At 36.9% G+C, this 21,420-nt stretch overlaps 1 protein-coding gene across 1 annotated transcript in view; it reads right to left on the minus strand.

The window, feature by feature from the left end:
* Positions 1–3,852: 3,852 nt before the first annotated feature.
* LOC117289427 (protein phosphatase 1 regulatory subunit 16A-like) overlaps positions 3,853–21,420 on the minus strand; it is a 69,951-nt gene continuing 52,383 nt past the window's right edge. The window contains exons 6-11 of the mRNA XM_033770548.1: positions 14,425–14,549; positions 13,267–13,392; positions 12,663–12,738; positions 9,430–9,547; positions 7,832–7,925; positions 3,853–6,234 (exon numbers count right to left, since the gene is read on the minus strand). Coding sequence (XP_033626439.1) covers positions 5,122–6,234; positions 7,832–7,925; positions 9,430–9,547; positions 12,663–12,738; positions 13,267–13,392; positions 14,425–14,549 — 1,652 coding nt within the window. The 3' untranslated portion in view covers positions 3,853–5,121. The remainder of the gene's footprint in view (positions 6,235–7,831; positions 7,926–9,429; positions 9,548–12,662; positions 12,739–13,266; positions 13,393–14,424; positions 14,550–21,420) is intronic.

Below are 21,420 nucleotides of genomic sequence, written 5' to 3' on the forward strand. Positions count from 1 at the left end.
GCTCAAATTTTCACAGCTTTGTTATTTTATGCTTATTTTGAGATACACCAAGTGAGAAGACTGGTCTTTGAGTAATTTCCAATAGTGTCCACTGTCTTTAAAGAACATATTAAGGCAAGTGCTGAGTATACAGTGCTTCAAACCAAGGGTACGAGGCCATTAAAATGTACAGTTTGTTGTACAATTTGTTGAAATCCAAAGGCTACATATTCTTTCCCTACAATCTCTCACAAATACTCCATTCTGTAAATCAACATGGCACATGTTTTCTATTTTAATGGACCCTTCCCATGAAATATGCTAATTACATTTACGCATGCGTACAGACCCTATTGGTTGGCAAACGCCATAGAGTTGTGCACTAAGCAGACACGCAATCGCGTCTATGTCACGCAGCCATTAGCCATGTACAAAAACAGCGCGATTTTCCCTCATTTTGCCAACCAAAATGTTAGTGCGCAAGCGCTGTGTGCAATTTAGATGTTTCGTGGGAAGGGTCTATTGTTCGGGGTGGACCTTTTCAATATGTTCACTTCCCTACACATTTTACTATATACACGCATTGCACTCTATCGCATTAAATGAAACATCACCATTTAGCTTGTCTTGATTAAACAAACACAAAGAAGAAAGACAACAACTGAAAGAAAATAAGAATCGTAATCTCTGAAAGCTAGTTCAATTATTTCGAATGGCTGTGTACATTTTGTGGTCCTTATTTGTTGGACAAGTCTATGCAGACAGGGCCCAGTTTCACAAAGTCTGTAAGCATACAAATTTGCTAAGCACAGACAAATCTTGGTTGAGTGAAACTGGTTACCAGCCGAGGTTTCTTGAAGTTAAAATTGATGTAACTGGTACCCCACTAATTTGCTAAGCAATATTTTCTGCTCAACAGCTTCATGAAATTTGGCCAAGATTACTGTTCTCATCAAACGGTTAACAAACGAAAGTCAAGTCATCAACCTCTGAATATTGGAAAGGCTAAGTTTCCCGCTCAGATCCCCATCAACATCAAAATTATTTCAGCAAATTGTCCATGAATTATTCACAGTAATGCACGATCCTTATGCTCAAGGGTGTTTGAACCCATCTTCCTTGGGTTCACATTCTCAGAAGGAGTGGATTATATTACTGGGACTGCTAGCCCTGACCTTGAATGTGTTAAAGGGAAGGTACACGTTTGGTAATTACTCAAAACAAACATTAACTTAAAACCTTACTTGGTAACGAGCATTGGAGAGCTGTTGATAGTATAAACATTGTGTGAATTGGCTCCCTCTGAAGTGACTTAGTTTTCGAGAAAGAAGTAATTTTCCACGAATTTGATTACGAGACCTCAAGTTTAGAATTTGAGGTCTCGAAATCAAGCATCTGAAAGCACACAACTTCATGTAACAAGGGTGTTTTTTCTTTCATTTTTATCTCTCAACATCGATGAACAATTAAGCTCAAATTTTCACAGGTTTGTAATTTTATGCATATGTTGAGATACACCAAGTGAGAATACTGGTCTTTGACAATTACCAACAGTGTCCGCTGTCTTTAAAAACAAAATAACCAACATCGATGACCAATTAAGCTCAAATTTTCACAGGTTTGTTATTTTATGCATATGTTGAGATACACCAAGTGAGAAGACTTGTCTTTGACAATTACCAATAGTTTCCATTGTCTTTAATGACCTTTTTAGTGTATTGAGAGTTACAGAGTATCGCGACTGTACAATTAAGGTTTTTCAAGGGAATATTAAAGAATTGGTTTTTGCAACAACAACAAAAAACAATTGCTGGCAGTGTAAGCACTTTATGTAATCAAACATATACATAACCATATGACAAACCTGTTTAAGTTTTGGCTATTAGGGTCACACAAAAAATAGTGATGAAACCAATTAAACATTTTGCATGACCTTAATTCAACAAAAAAGGAATAAAACGCTCACTGAGCGATCAACTCCAAACGGGAAATTCGTTTTATTTATTTCTCACCAAATAAGAAATTTTCCAAATGATGTTTTTGTACTATCATCAAAGACTGTGTATGTTTTATGTAAATCTGTGACCATGAAAAGTTTTTTTTTCACCATTTCTGTCATGTTCTGAAAGCAAAAGAAACAAGAAATAACAACCACCAGACAAAATCCATTCAGCTTGTAAGCCAAGAAGTACACCCCCCTCCCAATAAAAAAACAAAAAACACAAAAAACTAAGCAAAGCTGCCGTTAACAGGCAGCACATTATATATATTTCTAAAAGATACAGAGATGCCAACAATCACATTTTGCAATCAGGGAGAAATGTTAAACAACAATCAGAGAAATATTTAGAATCGCATAAAAATATTCAAAATAATAGGATTTGGAGTTGGTCAAACAGTTTTATTATAGTTGGATTTGAACCAATGACCTCTGGATTAACGTGCCGGCACTCTAACAACTGAGCTATCTCGCCCTTTGTTGGCGATCTCCCTATATTAAAGGTAATGTACACGTTGGGTAATCGTCAAAGACCAATGTTCTCACTTGGTGTATCCCATCAGTTGCATAAAATACAGGCCTGTAAAAATGTAGGCTCAATTAGTCATCAAAGTTGCGAGAAAATGATGAAAGAAAAAAACACCCTTGTTGGACGAATTTGTGTGCTTTCATATAGAAATAAAAGACTTCTAGCTAAAGTCTTTTAATATTTGAGTGCGAATTTACCTCTTTCTCAAAAACAATGTTACTTCAGAGGGAGCCGTTTCTCACAATGTTTTATACTGTGTACCTTCCCTCTAACAGTTTCCATAGTCAGGGAGATTTTTCATTTTGTTGATCAGAACAAGAAAGATTGGTTTGTTTTCAGGAAACTTTCTGCCAAATTTGGGAGAGTCAGCAGCTCTGGATATATGCAGCATAAGCTACGACAATTTAATCAATTTAAAAACAAAATTAATTTCTGGATGAGGATTTGTTCACTTCAATCTGAAGTAAAAAAAATACCTAGGCACAAAATGATAATCTACAATGTCATTCTTATTATCTGCTAGAAACTCATTTACAAATAACTTTTAAAAATAATTTTCTAATTTCCATTATCTATATATAACATAATTATCTATTTTTTATTTCTTTATACAGCATTTTAACACCTCATACCTGACTCAACAAAAAAACAACCAAACAAAAAAAACCATTGCAAACAAATAAATTCCTCATATAGCTATAAAATCATAAAGCATCTGACATTTGATATCACACAAATAATAAATGTGATGTATTATACAATTAATTATATTGCATATATTTAAATCATGCAGGTTCTAGTTTACAAAAATAGGCTGCAATTCAAAGAAAAATTAAACTGTTGACACTAAACACTGATGATTTCATGAACATTATACCAAACAATGAAAGAAACAAACAAAAAAATCAAATAATTTAAATTATGTGAAAGTTAAAGCAGGCCTCAATGTTGTACAAGTGAATGTAATATACAAATGTTTAAACCATGAGTTTCTTTCTTGAAAGAAAACCAGTCCGAACTGGCTGTGACCAGTTCAAACCGGTTATCATGTGAAACAACTGGTCACCACTTGAAAAGAAAAAGAAAAAAACACACAGGACAGAGGCTAAGCCAATGAGTAATATTTGTTCGCTGTGTTTAAGGAACACTTTCCCTTGGATCAGTCGAGTTGGTCTTTGAAAAGCGTTTGTAACCGTTTGTTATAAAATGCATATGGGTAGAAAGATGTTGAAAAAGTAGAATACAATGATCTACACAAATATGCCTCGAAACTGCACGGTTTTCCTTTACCTCGTCGACTAACAAAGTCGGCCATTTATGACTCCCATAAATGGCTGACCGTGTTAGTTCGCACAGTAAAAGGAAAACCGTGCAATTTCGAATTTGTGTGGATCATTTTATTCTACCCTTAAACGACAGTTCCAACTAAATGCATTTTACAAAAAAAAAACGGTTACAAAAGCTTTTTATAGACCAACTAGCTCGATCAAAGGCAACCCAGAACATTTTTTGAAAGAAAAAACTATAATCTATCTATGTATATATTATATACTCTTAACTTGTTATTTAAGACATTCGTTTCCTTTCGTTCTCTCTTTGGGAGGAAACAGAATCACTCTTTTGGAAACAGAAAGACAAATTATACAAATCTATCAGCTGAAATTATTGTTTAAAATGCACTGTTTTGAAAAAGTGTAACATTGCAACAGAAAAATGAAAGACAGAAAGACAAGCATGCACTGTGTGTTAAAATTATGAATGACAGTGGCAACAAAAGACCACTTCGCTGCAGAAACCATATCAGCTGTTTGTTCCCCATAGGCCCTTCTCGAAACCACGGCTTCATCTCCAGGTTCAGCTCAGGCTAGCTTGGCTCCCCGGTTGTTTTGACAATAGCACATGTTTTTGGGGGTATGAGGTCAGGGCTTCAGACGAGAGAACGGAGCCTGAAGCTGAATCAAAAGCAGAAGCCGCGGTTTCTAAAAGGCCCATACCGACCAAACACATTCACTGAATGTTTGTTTTCAGATCAACTGGCATATGCCAGTAACTACAATCTTTTCAATGGTATGTCCAAATTGATATTTTGTACAAAACAATATGAGCAAAAAACTAGGACTTGCACCTGCAAGCGTTGCTTTATTGACATGATGTCTTATTATAAATATCACATGATGATCATGTGATCACCACATGACAATTAAATCTTACAGTCTCATTATTAAGTACAATAATTAAAATGTTGACGATCCTTTGAAATCTCAGACTAACCAGAGAGAAAAATCACAGTGTCAAAACGAGGGTTTGCATAAAACCTTTCAACTTTGCAAAAGCAAGACATCATCCAGCATTGTTTAATTTTATATAATTTCATTTGCAGAGTTAGGATCAATTCATTGGACCCCAACAAATATTTCCCTGGAATGATACCTTAAAAAGTAATAAATGAGAACAACAAAAATCAATTCAATTAATAACTTGTGCATGGAAAAACATATGAAGAATTCAATGTATGACCAGAAGAAAAAAAGCTGCCATTACTATAAAAGATTTACAGTTTTTAAAAAGTAGAAAATACCGCATTCAGCCTCAAAAAGATATGTGTTCCTTCTTTTTACAAAATAACACAGCATCGTTGATCCTCGTCTCCTCCAATGACCTCGGGCTCCGTTGCTGTGAACCGTTTTAGCGGAGGATCGCCCGGGAAGGAATTGTTGAGCGATTTGGATTCGGAGGAATTCGTTCCCCCGTCGCTGACGCCGTTCTGCTCACTCGCTACTGAGTCGCGTTGACCGTCGTTCGCGCTCGTCTCTGCGAAGGAGTAACTACCCGATGCCGGCCTGTGAGGAAGAAGCTTCCGCGTAATGTGCGGACTCTTCTTCTGTTTGGTGCTGTTTTTATGATCTTTCAGGATGTCAAACGAATTCTTGCGTCCACTCGGATCTGACCAGGCACTATCAAACTCTTCATTACTTTCACCACTGTGTGTCCGTTTGGAATGCTCTGAGGCACGCTGCCGTTTCAACTCGGCTAGCGTGTCTTTCCCCCCGCTGTGGTTCTTATCCGAGTCGTCCACCTCCACGACTTGATTGTTCTCTTTCTTGGCGACATTCTCTTTCTTGGCAACATTGTCGTCTGTGATTGTCTTGCGTTTCAGTTGTTTCTCTCGCTCCCTCTCCTCTCTCTCTCGTTTCTGTTGCTGCTTCTTCTCCTCTCGAAGTCTCTGCTTCTCCCGTTCCCGTTCTTCCTTCTCCTTCTGTCTTTCTTCTTTCTCTTGCTGCTTAATCCTCTCCCGCTCTTCCCGCTCTCGCTGCTTCTCCATCTCCAGCTGCTGTTTCCGGGTATCCGCCTCCTTCTTATCCCGCTTGCTCTTCTTGGAGTGTAAGTCCTCAGGCTCCTCTTGGTCATGCCTTTTCTTCAGGATACTCTTTGGCTGCCTTTGAAAGCCCGCCACACCAAGTCCCTTCTCACCATCGGCACCATTTTGCCTGACCGAGGCATTCTTATCACCATTCTCTAATCTACTCTTCCTCACTGGGCTCTCCGGAGTTTCTTCCGTGATGACAGCCAAGGGGATAATATCGGTATCTAAGGCACCATTGATTTCCACTGCATCTTCGATGTCCAGCTCAACTTCCTCCGACGGTGAGGTCACCAGCAGCGGATTGTGAGGTTCATCGAGATCAACTTTAACCTCATCAATGTTTGTGGCTGGTAGCTCATCCGTCTGTAGTTGAATAAAAATCAGCTCAAATTATTCTTCAACATTTAGAAGAAAATAAATTTAAACAAAGGTTTCTATTAGCCTTTTTGAGGTATGGTTGACACTATGGGAGTGCACTGTTTGGTTTTGGTAAATACACAAAAATATACCCAAACCTACCTGTGTCATAGTATTGTGTCAACCATAACTCAAAATGGCTTATTGAGTCTAAGGAAATATGAAAATAGCCAACTTCAGAAATTCAATGAGTGCCCGATCACAATGGGTTTCTTTTCCTATAAAGTTTTTACTTAGTGCCTTGAAAAACAATTCCAGCACACGGTTATTAACTTATAGTAGCATATAAAGACAGCCAGATCTTAATTTGAAACTCACCTACACAATAGAGTTATGTTAAATTTGCATGGGGGTTAGGAATATTAATTGATTTTATCCCTTCTCCGATGCGTGTTAAGTACTCTATACTTTCCAGAGTTCACAAGGTCATAGGTTTTAATCCCACTTGAGTAAAATCCCTGTTTTTTTTCCACTGATCTTTGGAAAGTATTGAGTACACAGTGCTTTTAAAGGCACTGGACACTATTGGCAAATACTCAAAAAAAAGTTGTTAGCATAAAAACTTACTTGGTAACAAGCAATGGAGAGCTGTTGATATTTTAAAAACATTGTGAGAAACAGCTCCCTCTGAAGTAACGTAGTTTTCGAGAAAGACGTAATTTTCCACTTAGATATTTGAATTTGATGTCAGGTCCCGAAATCATGCATCTGAAAGCACACAACTTCGTGTGACAATTGACCAATTGAGATCAAATTTTCACAGGTTTGTTATTTTGTGCATATGTTGAAATACACCAAGTGAAAAGACTGGTCTTTGACAATTACTAAAGGTGTCCAGTGTCTTTAAAGGCAGTGGACACTATTGGTAATTACTCAAAATAATTATTAGCATAAAACCTTAATCGGTAATGAGTAATGGGGGAGAGGTTGATAGTATAAAACATTGTGAGAAACGGCTCCCTCTGAAGTGACGTAGTTTTCGAGAAAGAAGTAATTTTCCCACGAATTTGATTTCGAGACCTGAAGCTTAGAATTTGAGGTTCCGAAATCAAGCATCTGAAAGCACACACTTTGTGTGACCAGGGTGTTTTTTCTTTCATTATAATCTTGCAACTTCGACGACCAATTGAGCTCAAATTTCCACAGGCTTGTTATTTTGTGCATATGTTGAGATCCACCAAGTGAGAAGACTGGTCTTTGACAGTTACCAATAGTGTCCATTGTCTTTAAAGTAAATCGTTAGGAGACAATTATCTCCTAAAGAGAATAATTTATGTTGAGATCCACCAAGTGACTTGTCTTTGACAATTACCAATAGTGTCCAGTGTCTTTAAGAGTAAAACCAAATAGTACACAATAATCCTTTAGCTTTGATGTCATCTTGACACTAACAAGGTTAAAAAATATAAATCATGGATATGATCAGCTCTGTATGTGCGATGCAAAGGATGGGCCAATGATTAAACTGACTGTGACCTACTGATCATCAAGACAGATTGGGCAGGATGTTGATTTCTCAAGGGTTGATTCCGAAGCTACCTACCGAGTTTTGTGACTGGATGAACATTGCTTCTCCCTTAGCGTCTAGTTTTCTCATCTCTCCCTTCTCCCGCTTGCTGCTTCGTCTTATGGAAGAACTGGTGACAAGGATAGAAGAGAGTAATAACAATACAATAATATTAACATACAGTTCAATAGATGGAAATTTTGCATCAGGTATAAAGAATAATATTAACTTTATAGAAAGGTTTGCGGTAACACCATGTAATGACTATCTCTAATGAGTTGGGTGGTTCTGAAAAGAACCAATGGTTTCAACTCGACGTTTCGATTAGTATGCTCTGATCATCTTCTGGAGAAAGCTGGACTCTGATGCTGCATTGTGCTTAAGTACTGTGGAGGCGGATTAGCTTGGTGATGCACGAAGGCGGGAAATGGAGCAAAGTTTCAAATCCTACTGAATATTAACTTTGGTTTACCCTTCTGATGCTGCTACAGTATAAGGAGCAAGTTACATGCTTGAATGCATTGTCTATTGGTGGTTTTAAAAAATATTTATAAACACAAACACATTTTCAATTTGATTTTCAATTCAATCCTCTTGTTGTTTTTATTGTTAAAATCTGTAAAATCTGTTTCTGACTGTAAGTATATTTTGAAGTATCATTTATTTTTTAAGCTACAGGACAGTAGCGTAAAACAGTCATTGTGCTGATATTTGTATCCTGAATAAACATCTTGAAATAAATAAATAAATAAATAAGTATAACTGAATGCACGTCATTATGCAGGAGCTCTATAAAAAAAACTTTAAAAAAATAAACCTGGGCCAAAATTGGTCAAAACAAAGGCACAGACAAAGAGTAATGGAGTGAGACCACAAGACTAGATACCTAGGGAGATAAGACAATTCTTCAAGATGAATAACAGTCCAATGGACACAACTCCCTAGACACTCGCGCCGGCAGAAATTTAAGATTTCAACCTCCCACGAGTCATTCTCTTTCTCCAGATCGGAAAAAATCATATCCGCATATAAACCCAGCCTGACCGTTTTTTTTTTTTTTTTTTTAAGCAGACTTTGAAAAACAAATCCTCAAAATATCCAAGGTTTGTGTGCTTTGACTTAAATAGCCAATTTCCGCCCACAAATCACAACACAATAGCTCTGTTTCAAGCCAACAAAAGACATTCTCTAAAGGTTACTAGGTCAGGAATTATGAAAAAAACTATTTTGTTGTTGTGGCTAGATGCCCTTGGGTATATCCTTTCCTATGGCGTCTACACAGACTACACAGAATGTCATTTTAGTCTCCCTTTTGTTTTTTAAACAGTCACCAATCATCAACTCTTGTTTTAAAAAGTGTATTTTTTTGGGGGACAATTTTGTTTTAATCCAATATAAATATAGGTACACAATAAAACTAACAACTCAAACTTCACTGCAAAAGGTGGTCGTGAGATATCGCAGAAAAGTCCATAGCAACTAATGCTTCTCAGATTCAAATTTTGGGGCATAAAAACTGTTATCTTTTTCAAAAAAACACATTACTTTAAGTAACAAGTTTCTCAAACTGTCTTATACTATCAACCAAATGTTTTTAATGTTTTTAAGAGTGACACCTTCCCTTTAATACCGACCTGCGTTTATTTCTGCTTGAGTTTCGTCGGACGAGTTTAGATTCCAGGGAGCGATGGGCGTGTAGCTCAGCCTTCAACTGGTTGATTAGAGTTTTAAGATCGTCGTCTTCACAAATTGCTGTAGGTGACAAAAGAAACGAGAGGATAATGATGAGAGGGAAAGAGAAAAAATAACGTCTCCAGGGATAAGACTCTTTTATTTGTCATCTCGGATAAAGTCGTCAGAATCCAAAGGGAGTTGGGATTGTAATGCGCAGTGACATTTGAAAAATAAGCGAATTTTGGCGTTATGGAGAGACTGCACTTGATTAAAGGGTTTTGATACCTTATGTAGATTTAGTTTTTTAACTAACAAGAATCTCTGCTCACTGTGTATGAAGACGTATGTACACATAATTTACCTGCAGAAGTTTTAGCTTTGATATTCGTTAAGTTTTTGAGAAAAAAAGGGAAAACCATAGAGCAAAGTTTTCAGGAGATTCATATGTACATGCTCAAAACAATTATTTTTCTATGACGATGTTTTAATCATAAAAAAACCCCAAAACATTACCTCTCGAACTGATATTTTTAGGGAAACTTTCTACCATCATTATCTTGATACCTTGTAAGTTTAATGTAAATCTGTGGACATTTGTGTTTTGTGTCAAACAGAAAGAACTCAGACCCTTTCAACCGTTCATTCATGTTAACAGAGACTCTCACAAGTATAAATTATTCTAGAGTGCGTATAAAGCCATTGGACACTTTTGGAACAGAAATCAAAATAAAAATCACAAATTTACAAACAAATCACAGGGTTTACAGAAGGTAATGGTGAAACACTTCTCTTGGAATATTATTCCATGGAATGCTTTACTTTTTGAGAAAATATTAAAACAATTTATGTTAAACACACGGGTGGGTTTTCCTGTTATTTTCTCGCAACTCCGATGACCGATTGAGCCTAAATTTTCACAGGTTTGTTATTTTATACACACGTTGTGATACACGAAGTGTTGGCCTTTGGACAACACTGTTTACTGAACGTATCCAATGGCTTTGAGTGTACTGTATGTCAAAAATGATGTACATGACTCCATAATGGTTACACACCTATGTTTCGACACCCCCATGATCCGACACACCCAGCGTTTTGTTCTGTTTATACCTCTAACCATCACTAGCATACTAATGGGGTTTCAGAATATAGGGTTGTCGGAACAAAGGTGCATCGAAATAAAGAGAAGTACATATAACCATGCATGACATATACATGTACATAAAATATGTGTAGTGTTATAAAATGTAAAAAAAAAAATAATTGTCATCAATTATGTGATGTTTGCCAGAAGGAGCGCTGTGGAGATAACAATACATGTACTGTAGCTCTACCATAAATTAGCTTAGGCAGATGTGTTTTGTCTGTTTTGTTATTTTCTTTAAAACATGAATGTACTTTACGACAATGAAGTTGAATGGACTGAAATAACATCACATCTATTCTCTACTTGTACCTATTGTTTGTAAGTTGTTGCTACAAAAGCACATGCATTTTTTTAAAATGTAAATGGTTAGCATTTAAAAGTGCTATCACTACCTTCCTAGTTTTGATCAAAAACATGATCAATTGAATAAAACGTGTAATCAAAAAAGGTCTGTGGTGTGGTTTTCTATTAAATTTAGAAGTGTTTTTGTTTAACAAGACATTGAAGAGCATTGACTAGACAGAAAGAAATGGTTGATGGATAGCAAATAAAAGTTAATATTTACAATGTAAGAAAAAGACATTACTGTCCGACAGAAACGATTTCTTTCATAACAAAAAAAACAAAGTAAAAATAAATACTAGGAGAACAGCGTGGGACCACAACAGGGTTAAATAAACAGACTGGTCTGGTCTCGTCATGTTTCAACGACAAAACTAAATTACCTCAAACACAAATCTAGTATTGGAGGAGGGGGGGGGGGGGGGTGTTGAGGGTTGAGATTGAATAGACTGTTTATTCAGAAGTAATTTCGATTTGATTTTGAAGTGTGCAGAAGGGACCCCGATGAAAAAAAAGGTCACGCCGGAATGCACTACAATAACATTTTGGTTTTCAATCAGAGCAAGGTATGTTTTATCAAAGAGAGAGAATTCCATGGCAGGGTTATTTTTGTATCAATATTTGGTACGCTTCAATGTCAATCGTATTATATGGATAGATTCCCTGTAAGAATCTAATTTCAACCGGCTTTTTAAACAAAAAGTAATAAAATAGAAATACTTTGGAAACTCAGTTCTGAGAAAGACAATCAATCTTAAACATGAGACTGATTTTACAAATTGATATGCATCCAAACATATATTTGACTGTAATAAGAATGCTTTGGAAGAGTCTTCATTCTGTTACTAGGGATCTGTTAGTTTATCTCTTTTTTGTAAATTGTTTATAATATCCTCTATCTATGTCAATTTCTACCACGGTCTTGATGGAATAGCTTTGTTTGCTTTTAAGTTGTTATGCTACATATTGTAGTTTTTATGTTTAGTTGGCAAGACACTGCCCTAAAATTGCAAAGGTCGTGGGTTCGAATCTGAGTAATATGCCTGTGATATTTTGTTCACAGGACTACGGGAAAGTACCGGTACTGAGTATACAGTGCTTTAACACACATCGGTGTATGGGTAAAAAACAAAATTAATATTCTTTATCCCTGATGCAAATTTAACATCTATCATTTGTTTGGATTTCCCGAGTTCAGTGAAAAGAAATCACATACACAAATGTATAAGAACTTTTCTGTGTTGTAAAATTTCATTTCCAACAATCCAAACAAAATAAATTGAAATAGACCTTGGTATAGTTGATGTCACAGTTTGATTACAACCTTGCAGGCATGAGCAATCATTGTATCTTTGATCAACTGTCAGAAATACTGTACTCAGTTACAGCTTTTTAAAGTGATGCAGTAAACAGACCATGACATCATCATCAATCAGTACAGGAATCTACTAATCTGAAGTCTTAGTTTTAGATGGAGTTTTTTAACAAGGATTTTACAGAAAAAAACTCTGTAAAAATGGCAATCAGAAAATATAGATTTTATTCGACAAAAGTGCCCCCCCCCCCCTCAAAGAAATACCAGAGTGTACCCTTGTGTGTCCAACCAACATTAGCAGCACTGGATTGTCAATTGCAAAATGTACATAAAACAACCCAAAAAAGACTTCAACAACCATGAAATAATGAAACAATCGAAGGACTTACTTAGCGGTGTTTCACTGTTGTTAGTTTTGGCATCTAGATCTGCTCCATACCCTACAAGTAACTGTATCATCTCTCCCTGTTAAAAAAAACAAAAACAAACAAAAACAATGTGAGACACGTCAAGACTTTGCAGCAATGTTCACTAAACCTGTACACTATTTGAACTCTGGAGGGCCAGGCAACACATGAGTGATATGTTTAGGAGGAGTAGTCTGGCGCACTAGACTCGTCAAGCTTTGATAATGGAGTTGTAAGAAGGTGAGTTTGAATCCCATGGCATTTGTTTCCTTGAGCAAGACACTTATAGTCATAAATTGCTTCTCTTCACCCGGGAGTATGAATGGGGACTCGTGAGGGCGTAGGTGGTATTGTTTTTGATTCACAACTGAGCGCCACACAAGCTACAAAAGGTTGTGTAGGCTACTCACGAGGGAGCTGAGAACACTCAAGCAATGATCATTGATTTCAAAAATTGAGGAAAACAACAACTTTCGCTCAAATTCAATAAAATTCTGGATAAAATTCACATATATGACAGTTATTTTCCCTTGTGGTTTGTAACTTGACAAAAAAATACAACTGAATGGTTTAATATTTGACTTACATGAGCCCAGCATGCTGCAGCGTGTATCGGCTGCCACCCGTCGTCATCTTTAGCATTGACATCAACATTGTTGTCTAGGAGAAACTTGGCTACTTTGTCGAAGCCATTGGCTGCGGCTATGTGAAGCTTCAAATGAGAACAAGAAAATATTTTAATAACCAGAACATTCTCTAAAAATTGAACCCAGAGAAAACGGAGTACATCAAGCTTAATAATATGGCTTCGTTAAGCGTACATGCCGTGGGCAAAGAATCAGCGCGTATGGAAGCAGGGAAACAGCCGTTAAAGGCAGTGGACACTATAATTGGTAATTAGACAAAATAATTGTTAGCATAAAACCTTAAAACATTGTGAGAAACGGCACCCTCTGAAGTGACATAGTTTTTGAGAAATAAGTAACTTTCCACAAATTTGATTTCGAGACCTCAAGTTTAGATGTTGAGGTCTTGAATTCAAGCATCTGAAAGCACCAACTTCGTGTGACAAGGGTGTTTTTCTTTCTTTCATAGCTATCTCACAACTCCGACGACCAATTAAGCTAAAATTTTCACAGGTTTGTTTTTGTATGTATGTGTTGAGATACACAAAGTGAGAAGACTGGTCTTGGACAATTACCAATAGTGTCCAGTGTCTTGAAGTCAAGTGTACTTCACCTTTTTGCTAGTGCACGAATGTTTTTTTTAAGAAGACAGACAGAGCCTAAACCCTCAGCAGAAAATAAAGCCTTGACTTTTTGGACAGGTCCCTAGAATTGTTGGCTGAGGCTAGGGCTAGACTACGGCTGAACCTGGTGACTTAACAGTGTAAGATGCTCTAAGCAATGTCTTTAAAGACACTGGACACTATTGGTAGTTTGTCAAAGACCAGTCTTCTTGGTGTCTCTCAACATATGCATACATGTAAAATAACAAACATGTAATAAATAATAATAATACAACTTTATACCGCGCTTAATTCTACGTTCAGGCCAGGAATTTCAGGCCATCGTTGCAGCTTCTGTTCTTGGACTCGGTGCTTCTTCAAAGGTGTCCAATTGACTTTCACATTTTTCAATGGAAGTGCCCTTTTCAAAATAAAAACGGTCTTGTCCTTTCAAAGCTGAAATTACAGGCCTGCATTTTATCTCTAAACCAATCATCACTTTTTTCTTGCACTTACAAACGAGGCACCAATTTCGTCCCTTTTCTCCAGATCTTCATTGCTTTGTTTTAACTTGACGAGATCGTTCAGCATACGGTTGGGTGCCACATCTCTCAGTTCATCAATGTGTTCCTGTGTGATACCTGCGTGGAGAACACAGAAAGGGAGACGGTTAATCAAGACACAGTGAAATAAACCCGAGGGATAAACAAGTTTCAAAAGCACAAACTTGTCAAGGTAAGATACGAAGTGACTTGATGTTTGAAGGCAAAGTAAGGGGATTAGTGATTGCGTGACACTGACATGGATGTAAAATGAATGTTGCTGATGTTATCAAGTTTGACGGGCTTTCATTCATTCTGATTTACAAGGCTGTCGAATTCTATCAATGATTGACCACATAACAATCTTTTATATTAAAAATTTACATATTTACTGGCACATTTGGTAAGCAAGCTTTACGCACAGACTACTAAAGGTCTTGTGTACTTTGACCCTTTGCAAAACGGAGCCTGAGGCTAGGAAAATGAAATTCTACAAAACAGAAAAGTTCTTATACATGTATGTCTGTGATTTCTTTTCACTGAACTCAGGAAAGTACTGAGAATACAGTGCTAACACTTTAAAGCAAAAATTAATACTTTTTATCCCTATGCAAATTGAACATCCATTACATGCATCTCTTACATTATTACATATTTTGTTGCCAAAAGAATATCTACAAATGGCAATTAAAGGGCAGTGACTTGGCCATTTAAGACCTTCCAGCGTTGTAGTTGTGTAATGCCAGTCATAAACTCGCCTTGTATTTCCTTATTAAATATCCCCTTTAGCTATACTCAGAGTTCCTACCTGAACTCATTACAATCTGAATTGTCTTACCAATCTAATTTTAACCAGCGCTTAAAAATACCCGCAGAAGGGATTGTTTCTAAATGAAAAACATGACACATATCCTCGAGAAAGATCTGACATTTCCTCCCATAAAGAGCTTCACCACATTTTCCCCTACTCGAGTCTTATGAACCATGCGTTTATAAATTGTTGCGACACGCCCATCTATAAGTGGGTGCATCAGCGGCGTTAATGCTCCAGGGGTAGTAACTTCCCTGTCCACGCTGAATGCGAGGGGAAGTATTGTCTTTATTATGCTCAGCGTGCTTTCTGCTGCTTTTAAATAGTTATATATGTGAGCATGGAAGGGCACTGTAGTGAAGGTGAGAAATCAAAACTGAAAAGCTGTGAGCTTTCATCAAAGGGTAGAATAAATACATGTCACGGCTTAGCAGATTCGAGCTCTGGTGTTTCTGATCAGCAGAGTGTGGATTCGAGTCCAAGTCGTGACTCCTGTGTCCTTAATCAAGACACTTAACGACGATGCTTCATTCTTCTGATGGGATGTAAAGCCGTTGGTCCTGTAAGTTGTGTACCAACGGACGCGAAAGAACCCAGTGCACTTAACGAAAAGAGAAGGGGTTCACCCGGTGTTCCTAGTTTGATTGGCAGCATAATGCGCCACAGCACCATGTAAACAATTACATGGTGCTATGTTAAAGGAGTAGGTCTCATATTTCAAATGTAGTCCACATACCGTAGCTAGCAGGAAAATACTGCGTGCTTAAGCCCCTTGAACGTCACTGAGTGACGGATATAAGAAGCCACTTTATTAACAAAATGTCAGATGGAGTAAAAACAGAAAGGAATCAAAACGGTATTAATTAAAAGAGCATGTTTACTCTGTACATAAATAGACAACTGCTTACATCCACATGGAAATTTTAATTAAATTATCCGCCACAGTTTGCATAGATTATTTTAGTACTCCCAAAAGGTTCATTTTACTACAGGTAGTAGGAATACACAAAGAACCTTGTTCACTTTGTAAGGCGAAAGGATTCAACCCGGTGTTTTAGGGGTCGATTTCACTAACGCGTTTTGGTCATCGCAAACGCCGAAATCGATCGCTAAATCTAAAATCCATCGCAACTTAGCGATGGATTTTTAGCCAACGATTTCACTAAAACTTAACGATGAATATCGTCGCAAAGTTTTATTTAGCGATGACAACCTTGCGATGACATGTTAGTGGTCGCAAAGTAAAAGTTCATCGCAAACTTATGACACATTGCGCCATTATGTGCTTATAGTTATAGCGGTGTACGCTTTGACGTATAAATTGTCCGTGATTTAGAGTAAAATGAGTGGCGCTACATTATTTTAGTCTTGCGGTCTTTTACCTGGTAGACTCAGATTGCCGATGACAACTATCAGCGACGCAACTGCAGCAAAGAGCCCCTTAATATCGGTAAAAAGGAGATCCTATATGGGTTCGATTATTTTAACCATCATTTTTAGAAAAAAATAATGTGTAATGTATTGGCAAATTGACAGTGTGAAGCTTAGTATTATTTCTTCCTCCATGGTATTATTAGACAGATATGTCCGAATTTTCATCAATCCCACCGTTACAACTGATTTACGAAAACTCTTTATTAAAATCTAAAATTATAATAGAGGCCATAGGCCTATAAATGCTTTAACCCTTTGTAAATGAATGCCTAAACATCGGCCACAATAGTTCGTGTGCACCAACATGACAACGATTTACATATAAACTGCACAATGCCATTTCATTTCGAGCGACGACCGACGATTTTGTTGCGGGATGTCAAAGGTCACTACTTTTAGCCTCGTACAAAAACTTTATTTCCCTTTTAACGTCATCGCAATTGCGATGACTTTAGTGAAACGCAGAATTAGCGACATCGCAATTGCGATGGATTTGAGGTTTGCGATTTCATCGCAAGTGTGGTAGCGATGATCACAAACATAGACGTTAGTGAAATCGGCCCCTGGTTTGATTGGCAGCATATTTCGCCACAGCACCTTGTAAACCAGTACATGTACATATAACGGAATACATCTCATACTTTTTAAAAAATAATTATTGTTGAATCACTCTCTCTTAAACCGCATTCCTCTGCAAGGAATTGTTTCTCAAAAATGTTATACCGGAACATCAGCTGCAGTGCTTATTACCAAGTTAGTTTTTATGGTCATTGATTTTTTGAGTAACCAAAATTTTACCCACCCTTTAAAATGTTAATCTAAATGTTCAGGTCAAATCAGCTTATAAAATCAGACCTTCAAACCAGCCACATACATGTACAATCTGTGACAGGAATGCTGGTTTTTTTTTACTTTGCAGAATTTGTTCTGCTGAATCTGCTACATGAAATAAGGCCCAGGTTTGTTTTTCTTACAGGCGTACATGTACATGTACTTGAACTCAACTATATATATGTGGATGGGAAATGACCTACTTTTAGCTACAAGTACGGGCAGACTCACTGTCTGTATGCGATGATTATTCTTTACCGAGTATAAAAATACCTGTCTACCCACATTGTTTCCTGCCTTAGTTTCCATCTAGAGTCAGAGGGGGGGGGAGTCTTACAGGGATATGAGAAATGAGTAAGAGCCGGGGTCATTATCGTAAAGAAAGGGCAAGGGTATCGCAATCTATACACTGGATAAATAAGGACTCAGTCCCTTGAGGTCCATTACACCCTGCTATTGACTGGGCAATATTGATTAGAAGGCAATAACACAAGGTCCGCACAGTTTATTTAGTGTCCAAGTAGGAAGGGGAGGCTTGAGGAGAAAATTAATTTGGCTCTCAGAATCTTTGAAAACAAGCAAATTTGTTATCAAGAACAAAGCAAAAAACAACTTCTTTAGATTACAGTGTTTTTTTGTTTTTTGACAAATAGATCTGCAACACCGAACACGTTTCAGAAGGTTTTTTTTTTAAATTAATTTTCCTTGGGGAAATCATTTGGTACGGTTGAGCATAATACCCCACACAATAAATTGGCTGTCGTTTGAAAAAAAAAAAAAATCACATCGAGAGGAAAAAAAAACAGGAGGAAAAGGGGTAAGCTTAGGAAAAACACTCAACTTGTTGATTTAACTTGCAGGTGTTTCATAAACTTACCCTTTCATGGCTTGTCTACTATCTGTTGAAATTCTACAAAGAACCACTGAAACACATACTCCTCTTTTGCCCAGGAAAAAAAGTTTTAAACACTGGGCAATAAAAAACAAACTGACAGTTGCCAAGAAAATTCCAGCAGGAAAAAAAAAAACAACGAAAATTGTAGACAGAACTTGAAATATTCTTCTTATAACAAACCCTACTCTTCTAACTAGTTAAAAGTGCAAAACAGCAGCTTACGATTATATTATATATTATATAAACTTACAGTGGCCAAGCAAATTCCAACAGAAGACATATAGAGAAAGAGAAGTTAAAAGATAAAATACTCTTGTTACCAGGTGAAAGTGCAAAACGGCAGATGTATACCTTTAAGTGACAAACTTTATGAAATAACTTTCCAGTGGCCACGCAAATTCCCAGCGACAAAAATCGAAAAGAGAAAAAGAAGTTGAAAGAAGAAAGGGAAAAAAAAAGAGTTTTTAAATTAATTTCTCATCTTACACGTACCAGGTGGAAGTGCAAAACAGCGGATGTGTACTTTTTAATGACATTCTTTTGAAATGAACTTCCAGTAGCCAAGCAAAAAAGACACAAACTATGAAGCGAAAGAGAAATTTAAGTGCTTAAAAAAAAATTAGAAAGAAAACAAAATAAATAATAAATACTTGTCGTACAGTACCAGGTGAAAGTGCAAACGGCATTAATGAAAACGTTATGAAATAATCTTCCAGTGGCCAAGGAAATTCCAGCAGAAAAAAAACATTTTTAACAAATTTGAAAGAATTAAGATTTGTCTTCTTCAAATGATTGCCTTACCAGGTGAAAGTGCAAAACAGTAGATACATAGCTTACAATTTTTTGAAATAAACTTTCAGTGGCCAAGAAAATTCCAGCATGAAAAAAACGTAAATTTTAAAGCGAAAGAGAAGCTGAAAGATTTAGAAACACAAAATACTCGTCTTACCAGGTGAAAGTGCAAAATGGCAGATGCGTAGCTTACAATTTTAAGAAAATCAATCGAGGATGAGTGTTGGGAGGGACTTCTCTTTAAAGAATCTTCCCCGGAGCAAGTCAAATTTAATCACGAGAATTGATCATTTATGTCTATTTTGGAATGCGGTTTCCGTCTTGGTGTCTTGTCTGCCCTGCGGTGTGAGGGTCACTGATTGCATGCCAGATTCTACCGAACGCTTCCAAAAATATGATGACTATTCATGTACAGCGGTCTCTCACTAACAGACCCCGTGCAAATAAAAAATAAAATGATTTATTTGTAAGAGTCACAGAAGTGAAGCGCTTCAATTGACTTGCGAACATCTGATGCGGGTGTGAATCTGACATGTTTAGTTTTGATTCCTTGAACCAGATGTTTAGCTCGGGGTATGGGGAGGGACCTCCTATTTAAAATGTTCGGTTAGGGGGTTTCAGTTGCCACAAAAGGGCTTCAAAAATTACCCCCTGATATAACCTGATCATGGTCATGACATTTTGACTGTAATTTGTGAAAATCTATTGTGTGACTATTTTTATAAATGTCAATGGGATACTGTGCGCACGATTATTTCAGGTTCTTTGAAACAAACCACTCCCCAAAGGCAGGTTTGAATTGTTGATTGGCGCAGAAAAATAGTCTGTGGATATGTTTTATGGATGGAGGGGATAAGAAAAGGAATCAAGAAACAATGAAAGTTACTCCAAGAGATTGTCATAAAGCCTACTAAGAATGAGTAGGAGATTCAGCATAATCCATCTAAATGCTCCGAGGATGTTGTCTCATTTTGAATTATTCCTTTGGAGACTAAGTCTGAATATTTCAAGTCAACTTCAAACGGCAGAAGAGGGGGAAAAATGGGATGTAGACCTTTCCGTAGAGACTGATGGACTGCTACTGGGCAAATTCATAACATCAACCTCATATGGATTTTAAACAGCCAATAAAGGATGATCTTCGTGTTTCAACATTACCTTTTTATGGCTTAATAGACATCGTAGATACCGGTTAATAACCATTTTACTCTCGAAATTTGCATTTAGTAATAAATAACTAGAGTCAAAAATTCACCCGGACGCGCAGCTTTTTTTAGCCGAGAGTCAAAAACGGCTTATCTATTGTAATTGGGTTTGAACACAGTTCTCCAGCTTTGGCAAACTGAGGGCGCTATTTTCCACATCAAATAGCCGCCACTGACATCACGATTCCTTTGTCGCGCGGGTTTGTTTGACCTGCGTTTGTTCAGAAATTTGGCTTGAAGCGTTCTGGAGAAAAACCCATTTTTACCATGTGAGGTAAGAGACTGCTATATTTTTTTAATGTTTTCTATGGACTGCAGCTGTTAGAAAACTGTAATATCTACGTATATAATTGAGATCATCCTTTATTGGCTGTTTAAAACGAAGGGAAAAAAAAAAAAATTTCACCTCTGTGGAGTCGGTTCGAATCCCAGACAGGCGCCAATTTAATCATTTTAGTTGGTCACAGGGTTCTTTTTGTACAATTGATGCAATTAAAATAATTTTGTATGCACGTTAAGGGTCCTTTAGTAATTTTGGAATGATACAGTCAACCTTAAAATGTATCATGAAAGTCCAAGGAGTAAGGAGTTACTTTGTCAGTAATCCATTTACCGAAAGAGGATCTCCTCCTCAAATTATTGATGTTTATTTATCTTTGTTATATTCTTTGGAAGAGGACTGTTGATGACATGGACTGGAATGAATTAATAAATATAAAGGGTCCATACAAAATGGTTTTTATTATCCAAAAGAAACCTCATAAGATTTTAGTTGTTTTTTTTATTCTACAAAAACAAGGTGTCCGTAAATGGTCAAAAAATTTCCTTTCTTATTTGAAGTGTATTCTTATCTTAGATCTTTCAGTGGTTTTTGCTCATTGATGGGGTGCTCTTCAGTTTGCTTGGTAATATTTAAATTGCTCTTGTACAAGGAATGCGTCTTTTCGAAGAAAACGCCACTATTATGTCCCATTCTTAGGATGGAACAAAAAGACGTTGGTC

The sequence above is a fragment of the Asterias rubens genome, chromosome 4 (genome assembly GCF_902459465.1).
Source record: "Asterias rubens chromosome 4, eAstRub1.3, whole genome shotgun sequence".
NCBI lineage: Eukaryota > Metazoa > Echinodermata > Asteroidea > Forcipulatida > Asteriidae > Asterias > Asterias rubens.